We start from the raw sequence: 14,935 nt of genomic DNA, 5'->3' as shown, positions 1-14,935 counted from the left end.
CGAAATGCTCCGGTCGCTTGTTTTGCCTCCACTGGCTCAATGGCACAAGTTGGCTAGAATTAAATTTCTTTTTTTTTGTTATCAAAAGGCCACTTCACTATTGAAACCACACCCTATCTTGCTCCCAGGCCGGCTGGAAACGTCAGGTCAAGCAATCATTGCATGTTCTCAATTCCAAAAACATATCTGGACATGTACGCTTATTCATTTTTTCCGCGAACAATTAAGGAATGGAACAGTTGGCCGGCGTCAGTTTTGCAGTCGAGGAGCATTAAAATCTTTGAGAAACGCGTTAAAAACCTTTTATGAAATTGAATCTTAGTAGTGTCGTGCAAACATTGTCACACTATTCTAGAAATACATACAACAGTCTTTATTTAAGCTGCTTACGATATCGCTGTCACAATGTTACAAACATGTATTTCTTAGCCAAAATATTGTATTTGTATTTGGTTATTTGTTTTGCATTGTATTTCCTACATTCATTGGTTCATGTCCTATTCACGTTTGTAAAGTGTCTACATTTGGCCGTAACCCGCCCGGTTACGGCCAATACGGCTAACAATATTTGAAAATAAATAAATAAATAAAATACAAGAAGAGGCTGTTCGCCTGCTCTTCTAATTGTTGCGGTTTTACATGATGGTGCCTGAAGGTGCGTTGTCATTGCGCCACTATAGTATGCCCATTATATACTAACTGTACAGTTAATTACCATTCAAAGTAATTCTTAACAAAATTACAGTAACGATACAAAGTCCATGATATATCTAAAGTTCATTGGTTTCCGTGCAGAAAAAAAAAAAACTCGACAGTCAAGAGGTGCAAGTGGACGTGAGTGAAATATTAAAAAACAAATTGACGACGCTGTTTATTCAAGCTATCCAGTTAATGCTTTGGTAGAAACTTCATTACGATAGCTTGCACGTTTGCCCTGCAAAATTTTATAATTGAGGTGAGGTAGCCTTTGAAGTTGCATCGGGAACTTTACACTTGAACACCAACCAGAAAATGCAACTGAACGGTGAATTCAGCGTTGTTCAGCACAACGTTGCAACTTCGGGTACCTTGCTCTCCTGTAATTAGCCCTTGTCGAGGTTGAAATTATTCAAGCTGCTGCGTATGCGCGGTTTTTGTGTACGACTCAGCAAAACAAAAATGTGACGACCACAAAGGCCGCGTAGTGCGTGGGGATCGAACACTTCGTAGTATTGACAACTCGCAAAGGTGTATGAAGCAAACGTGAGAAGGCACTTCATGTGGTGCGTAACGCGTCAAAGAACGCATAGACATGAGAGAAGAGAATTTGCGGTACAAGTTTTTTATTCTCCCTTCTCGTACGTACTGAATTCGGCAATGCGCGTTTCCACGCATTGTGTTTGTTGAGCCAGGCGCCATTTCACAGACAAACCGCGATATAGCTATCGGTGCAACAGAGACGCAATATCGCAGCCATCGCTTCGACGGTGCGACAGTACGACCAACCGGTTGGTCGCAACCGAAATTGGGGGGTCGGCACTGCGAGTTGCGATTTTCGCCGCAAGCGACAGAAACGCACTGTCAGTGTGACGAAAATCGCATCATGTGAAGCAGGCTGAAGCCGGAATGATTATGCGACGCGCGAAAGTACGTCACTGGTGCTAGGTATACTGAGCGTGGGAAAGAGGGCATCGCCTCGACGGACCAATACGGCGACGAGACGACGCCTGCCGACACTGTCCTGTGGTCGGTTTGTGTTGCCCGCGCGCTCCTAGCCCACGGAAACTCTCGCCTGCGTCTTAACTGAAATTCAGTCGTCCCGTTAATAGGCGTACGCTGCCGCCACCGGGCTGATGGACGCGCGCCATTTTTACTTTATCTAGTGAATCGTTTCTCACGAGTGTCCTCAACTAAAGAGCATATACCTTACTCTACGGTATGCACAGAACGCTGTACAAATACTCCGCGAACAGCTCTCGTTGCAAATCTGCGTTCGGCACCCTTGCGTCTGTGGATAGAATTCTTTGAAAAAATAGGAATGGGCGCACAAGCGAATATGAAAGCACTGGAAATCCTCGCATCAAAGCAACACGTGTCTGAATTTACAATCGACAAAGGGACTATGGCCATCATCGGGCGGCACCTACCTTCTATTTTGCGTCACGGCACCACGTGCTCAAGATTGCTTATATCGGTGTACAAAAATTCGTGTACAAACTGGAAATTCGAATGTTATCTTCGACTTCTTTAGGGCGTATCTTGCCTTCTTATCTGCAAAGAAGGCTTCATACTGAGGGTGACCACTTTTGCTTTCGTCGGTCGGCGCACGTAACATATTGGAAAATGAGCCTTTTTAGCTGTTGAGGGACATGGTCGTCACGTGAATAGATTTCTCTCCGTTTAAGCCAGAATGGTTGTTTTGCGAGGCAAGGCTTTGTAAACCTGAAGGTGTGGCACCAGTGCAAAGCTCTATTCAGTGCCGTAGTACAAACAAGGAATACTTCGCACACTGTTATTGTCACCGTCTACTATGCTGTACGAACAGTCCTACTCAACAGGCGCTTTGCTCTTCGCGTCAAATGCGCCCATTTGGGCGCAGCGATCATCATTGCTCCACGGGAGCGGTATAGGTTCCAGGTTGGCTGCGACCCACCTGGGAAACATACGCTCCTCACCCATAAACTACGACTGGAGCCGATTTGACCTGGAAGGTGCAGACAATTGTTCGCTCCTCTGACAGGATGTTGTTATTAGAGTAGCTATATAAAATGCTCTCCGTTTCTCTGCCGGCGTGTTGTTGACGCTTGTGCGGGCCGCTACACTTTCTCCCTTCATCTTCCAAACATTAGTCAACTTATACCACCGATGAATCAACTACAGAAGACGATACAGCGCAGTATTTCTTTCTTCTGTATGTCCATTACCACTTTGTGTCTTTTTTTATCCTTTCTCCCGTGCAGGGTAGCCAACAGAAACTACCTCTGGTTAACCTCCCTGCCTTTGCGTGCATCATTTCTCTCTCTTTGTTTTTTTTTTCTTTTTACCCAATGCGGTGCTTCCTATTTCTCATTAGAAAAATTTATTAGGTATTTTTCGTCGACGTAGTTATTTACTTGAGCCATTTTAAGGTATTGTGGTGTGATAATACAGCAAATCGGAAGTTTTGTAAGATTTTACCGTATTGAAACCGCATTTTCAATTAGACTTCCACAGCGAAGTAACTCAAAAATAGCTTGGATTGGTATTTTCTTGCTACTACAGCGGTACATAACTATTTGCTCTGAATGTCGAAGACATGTCGATATTGAGAGCGCCAGAAAGTTGTGAGTGACTGTAGCATCCAAGTTTTTATTTATTAAACTGAGTGCTGCCATTAAACCATGCAAAGACAAGTTGGAACGAAAAGCGATTCTTTGTTCCATGGAGAGCAACCTGTATTGTTGGCCAGAAGCGCAACATCGCAGGGCAAGCTTTCATGGATTGCTGTCAATGCTTTATTCGGGCATAGAGCAAAGAACACTCCAAACACTTTTTCCATGACCATAAGTGCTATGTTGGTCACCAGTTCTCACTATATGTAGCATAGACAGAAATTAGACTGCGGCACGCTGATATTAATGTCTAGAAAGGGCATGCACTTTATTTAGAAGGTAGTGATCTTGCACAAACACACAGACAGATTTTAGGTTCATTTACAATTTAATTATGTTCAAGAAATTTGAGTGTAGTGTAGTGTAGTAGTGGGAAGTTGTGTTTGATAAAGATATTGAGAACGTTTGTGCATTAATGGTGTAAAGCGATAAGCCAAACAAATAAAAACTCAGACATTCGCAGTAAAGCTTCTGTATACACAGCCCTGCGTTTCCTTGTTTGAAATCAATTCCACATGTTTTCGAAATTTTCTCACTTTGCTAGGTGCTCCACAGTCCTGATACAGACATTTAAAGCTACAAAGTCATGATTACATAGTGCAGTTAAATAACCTTGGAACTTAAATTTCATGATCTGGTATTAGGTGGTAATTGTTGCATAAAGAAATTCAGGAAGCTTGGTGCCGCCTGACAGTTTTCTTTTTTACAATGAAAGTTTTATCTGTTCCGTAGTTAGAAGCATTTCGACAATTTTGCAGGATACCCTCGTTATTCCTCGCCTAAGAATTCTAAAAGCATTCAAGCCACTTTTTCCTACCTATTGTGGAAGTCACACTGTGGGCAAGGGACACCAACGGCAGTGTATGACCAGCGCAATATACCCGACATTTGAACAGTACTGGGCAGTCACGTCGTTCACTCACCGTTGCTTCTGGTCCGCCGAATATGTTTCTTGCATTTATTTGCTGCTGCATATGACCACGCGCCGGTTCCATCTTTGTCTGGTCCAGCATTCGTGCAGAAGTACCGTCTCGCACGTCTCGCACAGGTTTCCCTTGCGGCTCTCGGGAAGGAAGGAGCGCCAGACACCAAATGCACTGATACATGCTGTCCTCATTGTCACCTTCTTTTTCTGTTGCGTCGGTGGGCTCGGTTGTTTCAGGCGTCAATTCTGGCGAGGCTTCTGTCTTGTAGTCATACTGTAAGCATGTCTCGGTTTTACAAGCAACGCAAAAGTATTTTCGAAGTGCTTTTTTTACAGAGTAAGTTATGTGCTATTTCGGCGATAATCTTAGAGGCAAGAGCGCGTCCACAAATTTTGCTCGATTGAACTCTCTCTTCATGCTCACATGAAATCTCGATGCAATAATCACAACGCAACCGCAACATAGTACTTCGTTGATGTCTTCCCGGCAAACACACGCAGAAATATATCCCGGTCAAGGGGTGGGTAAAAGATTTAACGGGCATTTTAGGACTACATTGAATTCACGTACCTGTGGCACTGATATTGTTCCAGTTCTCTGATGAAACTCCACTGTGCGGCTTATTCCACCTGCACTCACCCGATCATAGGACGATTTCATGCACCTCATAAGATTTGTGTGGTATACATTCCAGGATGCTTTCGTTAAGAAGAGGGTCTTCGCGGTAAAGATTACCTGCATTGCAAGCAAAACAATTATATTAGCCGTGAAATTCTACTCGTTTAGACAATATAACAACATGAGTCTGCTCAGTAAAGAAACTCTTGCTATATTAAAGGATCAAGTGCTCTAAAAATGCCCAAGTTCTACGTTGTGTCATTTTGAATAAATGGACAAAAAGTAATTGGAAAACTCCGAAAAGTAGGCGTTTATATTCGCAACCATGTATGCTGTTGTTCATTCTTTGGCAGAAAACTTGCCAACATAAAGTGCGATATTGTGTCCTTGCAAACCCCAGCGTTAGGAATAATGTCAATGCCGGGATTTTACGGCAATGCTATTAATAAGACTAGAAGCACGCAACAAATGTCATATGCCAGTATTCCCTGTTTTATTATCAAGTTGAATCACTCAGGAGATCTATCACCTGAGGAGATATGCCGAGTTTTACGGTAAATAGGCAGGTAGATTTTCAATTGGTTTTGTGAATTAGCGGTGCAATAAAAAGAGTTAAACGATTGTCTTTGCCTGTTTGGAAGCAGTATCTAAAGCGCTCAAACGGTTTCTTTTGCCTAAGTGGAACCACAAATGGCTGAGATGTAATAGTCACAGGAAAGGGGGCTTGTGCCGGGTAAAGCAAGTTTGTGCCGGGTAAAGCAAGTTTGATGTGCGTAGAATAATTATGTGCTTTGAAAATAATTGCTTAACATGCGCATTTTTTCATTCTTATGCTTCATACTCAGCAAGCGGTTGCTCTTGCCCACTTTCCTTGGTGAACTTCTCGAGAAACACCGCTTATATTTCGTTGCGGTTGCAGGCATGTTGTGCGTTAGGCGCGGTATACCGCCTCTTTCTGCGAACACTTTCAAAACTCTTAAAGGTTGCCGATGGCTGCTGCTACAGTTCTAGTTCACTAGCTGGTCTACTCCAAGAGACGGACATAACTTCCACAAAAGATGAAAATGCATAATCGAATAATTACCAAATTCATAATTAGCTTGCTAACTAACTATCTTATGGCCGATATTGCAATTTACAAATTCTAACCGTAGAGTTCGCAAGGTTGATTCATTTGAAATGCATTCTCAGGATGACAGCACTCTCTACATACTATAGTCGGATACAACTTTAGAAAAAAGGGGAGGCCCCACCCAGATGACCGAAGCGCGCCAGCCGATAGCCTCCGCGACTAAAATAGTCCCGCTCGAAACATCGTGCTCCTGAAATGCGTAATTCTCGGTATAAATAAAGACTTTTGCATTTTGATGACTGGTTTACTAGAGTTCTCATGTGCTGCAGCACATGCCGGATAGCGGCAGAAAAATAACCCCGTGCCTTTCACAACGCTGCCCGTCGTCTGCTCTTTAGCTTCATTGCAAGTGACAAAAGTAGAAAGAGCAGCTCTGCAACGCTTTTGCGTTTGTTCACTTGTACAGGGCGTATCTACTACTCGTTTCTCATGCTTAAAATGAATCAGTTGCTATAGAAAAAGTACTTATATAAAACAATGCATTTATCGCAACCATTACAAACCTGGGGCGAGAATACGGTCGAGGCAGGAAGGTGCAAAAATGCTTCATTCATCGTTTTAAATAAATACTCTTGGTTTCAAATAGCATAAAATTTATATTTTTTGGTTTTGTGTTTTCACAATTTCACAGCACGCATTCTACAGCTTGCGCGTGCAGTGATAACTGGTGTACAGCAATCAATCGACGGTGCCACACAACACTCGAACACCGTCGCTTCGTCGGTATTCCGGTACACCGGAACACCGTCGGTATTCCGGTAAAACGCAGGCGGACGGGGCATTGGGGCGTTGGGGCTGCAACACGATTATGCCAGTGCCGAAAATTTACACCAGCAGCGAAGAAGAATACGCTCGGTTAATGCAATATTAACTGTTTCTGTCTGTTTGAGCACTGCGCCACCTGGTGGCTGCACCGTGCAGACCGCTCGACCGCTCACGTTTACGCCTCCGCCCCAACGCCCCAACGCGCCGGGCGTCCGCCTGCGTTTTACCGTAATACCGGAAAAGCTAAAACCTCTCTATTGATAGTTTACGCTAAGTTGACGGCGAGAAATCTTTGCGTTGAAGGCTTCTTCTGCAAATAGTTTCTGTTGCGCGAACTTTTCTGATTTCTCCTGAGAATGGGTTTGCTCCACCATTTCACCCCATCCGACGAAAAACACACCCGCTGCTACCATAGGCACCAGTCTTTGGAAAACTTTCTCGCCATAACGAAATAAAACAACATGGAACAAGTACGCAGGATGTGTGTTCGCAGCGGTCGCCGTGGGATCCTGTTTACAGGCAAAGCGTAGCACAGCGCCAGCGATGCTCGCTGCAATGTTCCTTCAACGGATCACGGCTCAGAATAAATGCACGCGGCATAAATGGCGCATCGTAAGATCATAGTAATATTTCCGGCATGATAGACCCTCACAAACACTACTGGAATTCACTCTGACGAGGGGCTGAAGCACACAGCTGTCGCGACTTCACCCAGTTCGAAGCGCGGGCGGCCATCTTCTCCGTCGGCGGGGTCACCAGCCGTCTGGCTCATGACGTTTGTCCAGAGCGCGCGCCCATTGGTGGATGCTCGTCTGCCTCCGCCTCGGAGGAGTAAACGCCCCCTTTTTTCTAAAGTTGTATCCGACTATAATTCACGAATGTTATTTGATGCATTGAAAAACGTAACGGGAAGGTCAGTACATTTCAATGTCAGTTTCTGTTTTAGTTTATTCTCCATTAAACTGCAATCAGTACGTAACAAATACCATGCAGACGCAGCGAAGTTGGAGAATTTATATCTCGAAACTGGTCTCATCCTGAGAAATCTTTCCAAGTGGACCAACGTAGCCAAACCCACGCCTAGAATTTGTAAATTGCAATATGAACCATAAGGTAATTCGAGAACTTAAGTAGTAGAGTTCTGCTAATCAGTCGATTACGCATTTCAGTTTTTCGCGTAAGTAATATCCGCCTCTTCGTGTAGACTAGCTAATGAACTGAAAGTGTGCTATCTGCCACAGGCACCTGTAAAAGGAACTTGAAAGTTCTTGCTGAATTGCCCTGTATGGTTCTAGGTGTAGCTTAAGAAACAGCCTTTGTAGGGATTTATTTATTGAAGCCTTCCAAAGAGTCATACCAGCGTTATTCGCAATATTTCACAACTTGCAAAAAGAACTACCCAAGGCACCAATTTAGGTTTCCGTTAATCAAATAAAGATCGTGGGCGTAGTAAGTCGCTAAGCATTCGTGCTACTGGTTCAAACAGAAGCCTTGCAAATAATTAGTGAACCGTCATCGTTTCTTTATGTTATTGTTGCATTCGAGGCTCATACATGTCTTCGGAGAGAGATGTAAGGTACCTGGTTCCATTCTCTTTCACATAAGGGAACGATTATGGATAATAACGAAAAGTTCGAAGTACGTCGGTTGGCTACGTCATTTGCACTAAATTACGGTCAAAGTGGCGTTTTGTGAGTGCAGCGAGAGCAGTCCAAAACTCAGCCCGCTGCAGTTACAAAACTACATATGCCGCCAAGACTATTCTTAGTGAAGTACACTGGCGAGTAGGACAGTTTTCTTTACTTATGGGGTTTGACGTGCCAAAACCACTTTCTGATTATGAGGCACGCCGAGGTAGGGGACTCCGGAAGTTTCGACCACCTGGGGTCCTTTAACATGCACCTAAAACTAAGCACACGGGTGTTTTCGCATTTCGCCCCCATAGGAATGCGGCTGCCGTGGCCGGGATTCAATCCCACGACCTCGTATTCAGCAGCCTAACACTATAGCCACTGAGTAACCGCGGCGGCTATATGACAGTTATACATGTGCGGAGGTAATTGCATATAGATAATATACAAATTTTGCACAATTTTTTTTAATTTTGGGGTTTTACGTGCCAAAACCACTTTCTGATTATGAGGTGCGTCGTAGTGGAGGACTCCGGAAATTTCGACCACCCGGGGTTCTTTTACGTGTACCTAAATCTAAGCACACGGGTGTCTTGGCATTTCGACCCCATCGAAAAGCGGCTGCCATGGCCGGGATTCGATCCCACGACCTCGTGCTCAGCAGCCCGACACCACAGCCACTGAGCAACCACGCCGGGTGCAAAATGTCTGCAAAACTGGCGTGTCCGTTGTCAGTAAAATTTCCAGATGCCTGAGAGCTCCTTGCGTTCCACAAACTTTATGTTTTGTGCAAATAGGGGAGATTTTAGTGCCCTGTGGCGCAAAATTAGTGTTTCTTACTTAATTAGAAGGTCGACAAAAATTTGTTCAACACTATTTTCTTTGGCTATTTTCATGCGTTATGCGCCGACCACCCAGTGTCATCTGTGGACAAGATAAGACTCCTTGTATAGGTTTCGTAGACAAATGCGTGGACAAATGGGTAACATGTAGGCAAAATGTAAAGTATGTGGGTTCAATGTATTTGTTGCAATAATTACCCATGCAAGGAGCGTTTGGAATAGGTTTTACAACGGACACAAACCATAGCCCACTGGCATTACATAAGACAAAATGCCGTCTTACCAAGTCTGTACGGAGATGTATGGTTAATTTATGTGCAATGTAAGATTCCGATGAAATAAATATCACTTGCGAAAACAAAGTACAACTCCATCTGTTCTGGAGCGTTCTGTGACCATTTTATATGTCTTCCAGCGTTCCGAGGCGACTAGACCTTACACAAAGCATATATTTAGTGAAAGCGAAAATAAGGTACACGTTGTGGGTCATGCCCGGGCAATTTAAAGTGTTGCTGTTATTCATGTCATGTGTAATAAATTGCTTAATCAGGTATCTAAGAGCATCCGTGGTTGCTTAGTGTCTATAATGTTGGGCTGCTAAGCACGAGGTAGCGGGATCAAATCCCGGTCACGATGGCCACATTTCGATGGGGGCGAAATGCAAAAACACCCGTGCACTTAGATTTAGGTGCACATTAAAGAACCCCAGGTGGACCGAATTATTCTGCCGTTCATCACTACGGCGTGCGTCATAAGGATATCGTGGTCTTCGAATGTGGAACTATATTATTTTTAAACCTCAGTACCCTATATGATTGACTTTTACCAGCGGCCCAAAATTTTGCATGCAGCCATGGCATCAGTAGAAATGCCACCAATACAAAACTTAACAACAGGGGGCGGACCACCATGGAAAGCTTAAGTGTGAAGATTAATGAGTGTGGGTAAAATACAGCTTTTCCAAAGACTTCTTAATGAAGTGTTCCAAAGTGTGACGCTGCCGTTATGATCAACGTTTCCTAATCTTACGAAATAACTCTCCGTAACACATTTAACTTTAATAAAATAAAAGCACCATAGTACTTGGAATGACTCCCAATCTTTTAACGTTACTGACCTAACTACGAACGTTAAAAATAATTATTGAGTCCTCGGTTTCACGGTAATAATACAGGTTGTTTGGCGCTGTATTAGTTTCCTCGCTGGACTAAATGGGTCGCAGTGTTTGCTGCAGCCCTTGCAACATATTCGCATATATGCAAATGCATGGGAGCGTAATTATTGTATTATGAGCGCACAGAACTTTGATCGTTTCTGTGGCATACGTGCGTATTCGACTAGGAATAAATTTATTGAGACTGAAGCAGATGATCTGGCAAATCTATATGGGTAGTTGAATGCACATGAACTTCTGCGAAACGTACAAAGCACTCTTCCTAAAAAAAAGACCTAATAGAAGGCGTTGTTGATGACACTTGCGCCGACATTGCAATATTGTCACGTGGTGGCGACGTTGAAGAACGGAGGCGGGTCCCGCGCTGCGCGATAAGGTTTGTTAGGCGGCGAAACTTGGTCGCCCGATAAATATAAGTACACGTGTCAGTATTTACAGAGTCGATGGCTTACTACTGATATAGAAAAAGAACTTTTGTCCAGTAACGGATTCAACGTATTCAGAAATGACAGGGTTGGTCGCCGGGGATTGGTGTTCTATTACTGATTAAACCTGATCTGTCTTCCTACACTATACAAATCAACAGCGAACAAGAAATTCTTTGCGAAAGAGTGCTTTCATTTTTGCGCAAATATTATCATCGCATGCTACCATGCGCCAGACTGCGATAAATATTTTACGAAAGACCTACACAACTTGCTTTTGCATTTATTTGCTACATTTCCCATAGGTAGCTTCATCCTCTGCGGTGATTTTAACTGTGACAAAATGACAGCATCTTCACAGCTATCTACAGAATTTCTTGATCTTGTACTAACATTTAACTTCACCCAAATGGTGTCTACGCCGACTCGTGGTGCCAATATTCTTGATTTAGTTTTGGTTTCCAACCACGATGCTGTTCAATTGTTAATAAGTATTGATGGCCTAAGTGATCATTACTGTTATTTGACCTGCCCTTTCAGGTACAACTAGTCAGCCTTCAACAAAATATATCCGTGATTACAACAAAGCGGACTTCTCCAAAATAAATCAGGAATTAGATGCTTTCTTTTTGTCTTTTGAACAGTTAGCTTCCTCGCGAAGTGTAGAGAGCAATTGGCTACATTATAAACAAAAGATATTGTCTCTTGTCGAGAAGTGTGTGGCATATCTGAAGTGCGTGATTGTCCGTATTTACAGCGACGTCGATATACCTTGGTTCACCAACTCCCCTAGGACGCTCGTAAACAAAAAAGCGCCTTTTGCGGCAGCTAAACTATCGGAATGCGATGCCAAATGGAAAAAGTATTTCGCATGCCTCCGCCCGTGCAATAATTTGTTGAGGCAATCAAAAAAGAATTTTTTTTCATAATGAGCTTATTGGTATCCTTCGGGAAAACCCACAGAAATTTTGGAAACTTCTACTTACAAACCAGAGTGCTTCACACAATATAACTTTGTCATTTCCTGATTGATCACCTCTCCCTTCCGATCACCGATGCGATGTCATGAATTCCTGTTTTGCTTCTGTTTTCACTAAAGGACCCGCCTTAAGTAGCAGCACCCTTCCTGACTTCAACTTTTCCCGCATGCCTTGAATTGACGTCACATCTGAGGGCATTTTGGCACTGATCGATAATATCAATGTCTCCAGTGCTCCCGGTCCGGATAATATTCCCGCTGATGTGAAAAGCACTAAGATGCTTACTAGTAAATTTATACAAATTATTTTTTCGCCGTCCAAAACTACCCGTACCATTCCTAACGACTGGAAGTTAAGCAAGGTTACCCCGGTTTTCAAAAGCGGCGACAGAAATGGTCCCTCGAATCATCGCCCGATATCACTCACCTGTATTTCGTGCGAACTTCTTGAACACATAATCTATTCTCATGTTGCCTCTCATCTTGAAGCTCTTTCCTTTTCTGTAACCGGCATGGCTTCCGACTAGGTCACTTTTGTGAAACTCAACTCTTTGAATTCACTACTGACCTCCATTTAAACCTTGATTCTCCCTTCCAAACAGACGTAATTTACCAATACTTTTCGAAAGCCTTTAACCATGTAACTCAAGAACGACTAATCATCAAAGTAAACAGCTTATGTCTCCGTCCTCTAATCACGACCTGACCGGTGCTTCCTAATGGGCCGATCACAGTTTACAGTGATTGGACTCCGTCGCTCTACAGCCCCCGAAGTGTTATCAGGTGTACCGCAAGATTCAGTCCTTGGATCCCTTTTGTTTTTATTTTCATTAATGACCTCCCTTCTGGTATTTCGTCATCGATCCGGCTCTTTGCTCATGAATGCGTGCTGTGTACCGCCATATAAACTCACACAATGATCAGTTGCTTTCACCGTGTGACCTCACTGCAATTGAAAAATGGTGCGCAGAATGGCTCATGCAGCTGAACGTCAAAAAATGTAAGTTCCTATTCCTAAGTTCATGCGCATATGGCGGAAACTCATACTCTTACTGTTTGCATTCCCTTCCTATTGATCTGGTTGAATCATACAGGAACCTTGGTATCATCTTCACATCTCCACATACAATCATTAGCGCATCGCCGAAAAATCTCACGCTTGTGCCTCTCTCAAAAGCTTTATTACAATTTCCAACATTTACGCGAGATGCTTCATTTGCCACACAACCGCACTTCATGCCGTCTCTCAAACAACCTCAGTCTTCAATGTTTTCACGGCTCTACTAAATCCTTTAGTAAATCTTTCTTGTCGGTAGCTATTGCTCAATGGACTAGCTTATCTGAGCGCGTAGTACTCGAACGTAACCTTACCAAGTTTCGAAACATACTAACGAACTTTCCGAGTATTGATGCTTAACGTATTTGACCTATTTTTACTGCATCGCACTTTTTTTAGTACACTGGTTATTATTTTTTGTGTTTTACTGTCATTTCATTACACCTTCTCTACCCTTGTGACTGGTATTGTTTTTTTATTCAGCCATGACTGTTTCAATTTTCTTCTTATGTGTGCTCCCCCTTATGTAATCCCCCAACAAGGGGCCTTTAAGGGTCAACGAATGATTATGATGATGATGAACTACATACTATCCATGCAAAAAGTCTAACCATTTTTAAGTGTCATATAGCCGTTACCAGCTAACCGTTTCTACAACCCAAGATAACTCTATTTCATACAAAGTTGTTTGTTGCTAGAAAGTGTTGTGAGATTAAGTGCATTGTGTTGCAAAAAAGTTAAGCTTCCTCGACCAATTTTTAGATTTGCAAATAATTACAGACACCTCGTTTCCTTCTTCTTCGGGGCTGTATACAAGGCTCACATTAGGTTTCAACGGTTGCTCGATGAACTAAAAAGAACGCACCTTTATATATTTCTTTAAAGTTATGGCCAAGTCAGGGGTAGTCTAGAAACAAAATTGAAAGTATCAGAAAAAATTAGTCTTAGTAGCAAATTTGTGTCCGGGCTGCTGGGAGCTTTATATGTAGTTTTTAGGTACAACGTATAATTTGAACTACTGCCCTGGCTGACCAATAAACACCACCAAGTTCGCGTCTAGTGAAAATTGGAGGGATCATTGTTGTCAATGCTCTCACAAATTAGTGTGTGCTGATGAAATAGCGTATTTGTTAAATTTGTAAAGAGGCTTATTGGACCAGTCTCACAAACAGGCGGTAGCTTGGAGCAGAACGCAAGGGTACAAGATGGTGGTGTTCGAGCGCCGATCTCGTGCCCTCCGCTCTTGACGATAATCGCTGAGCCCGGGATGTCATTCTCTTCCTTTCTTCATTACAATAACACCCATCTAGAAAGGTGGAGCTATCCTGGTGATCTAACAGGAGGGGACGAGAGGGTCAAAGTGCGGCTTGAGGCGGTTTACGTGAACAACATCACGTCCACACCGACGACGGTCGCTGTGTGGCGTAAGAGGTTCAATGACGTAGTTTACGGGTGAGGTACGCTCGACTATGCAGTAGGGACCATGATAATTTGAGAGTAGTTTGGACTACAAGCCAGGGGACCACGGTTGTACAAGCAGCCACACAAGTGCTCCAGGAGCAAATGTTGCGGCAGGAGAGTGGTCCTCATCGCGGGCGTTTTTCTGACGTTGTTGTTCGGCTGTAGTTATGCGCTTGGCCAGTTACCGGCAATCTTCAGCCTAACGGGCACCTTCCGACACGGGCGTACACTCTGAGGCATCTGGTGCGTATGGCAGCATCGTGTCGGTATTGTGCGTCAGCTGGCGACCGTACAGAAGGAAGAAGGGAGAAAACCCGGTTGTGACTTGCGTAGCGGTGATGTACGCGTATGTCGCAAACGGAAGAACCTGGTCCCAGTTTGAGTTATCAGATGCAACATGTGTCACAAGCATGTCGTCCAGTGTCTGATTAAACCGCTCAGTCAGACCATTCGTCTGAGGGTGGTAGGCAGTACGCGTCCGATGTACAATTTTGCACTGGTGGAGAAGTACTTGAATTACATCGGAGAGAAATGCGTGACCATGGTCACTGAGGAGTTCCCGAGAAGGACCGCGG

The 14,935-nt window shown here is 43.6% G+C and overlaps 1 protein-coding gene across 5 annotated transcripts in view; it reads right to left on the bottom strand.

Annotated features, from left to right (window-relative positions):
• LOC135898184 (uncharacterized) overlaps positions 1–14,935 on the bottom strand; it is a 160,199-nt gene that overhangs the window by 55,654 nt on the left and 89,610 nt on the right. For all 5 annotated transcript variants that reach the window (XM_065427004.2, XM_070527436.1, XM_070527437.1 and 2 more), the window contains exons 5-6: positions 4,847–5,011; positions 4,274–4,549 (exon numbers count right to left, since the gene is read on the bottom strand). In XM_065427004.2, coding sequence (XP_065283076.2) covers positions 4,274–4,549; positions 4,847–5,011 — 441 coding nt within the window. The remainder of the gene's footprint in view (positions 1–4,273; positions 4,550–4,846; positions 5,012–14,935) is intronic.

The sequence above is a fragment of the Dermacentor albipictus genome, chromosome 10 (genome assembly GCF_038994185.2).
Source record: "Dermacentor albipictus isolate Rhodes 1998 colony chromosome 10, USDA_Dalb.pri_finalv2, whole genome shotgun sequence".
Classification (NCBI taxonomy): domain Eukaryota; kingdom Metazoa; phylum Arthropoda; class Arachnida; order Ixodida; family Ixodidae; genus Dermacentor; species Dermacentor albipictus.
Note: the sequence above shows the minus strand (reverse complement) of the source record. Positions and strands in the feature narration are given on the sequence as shown.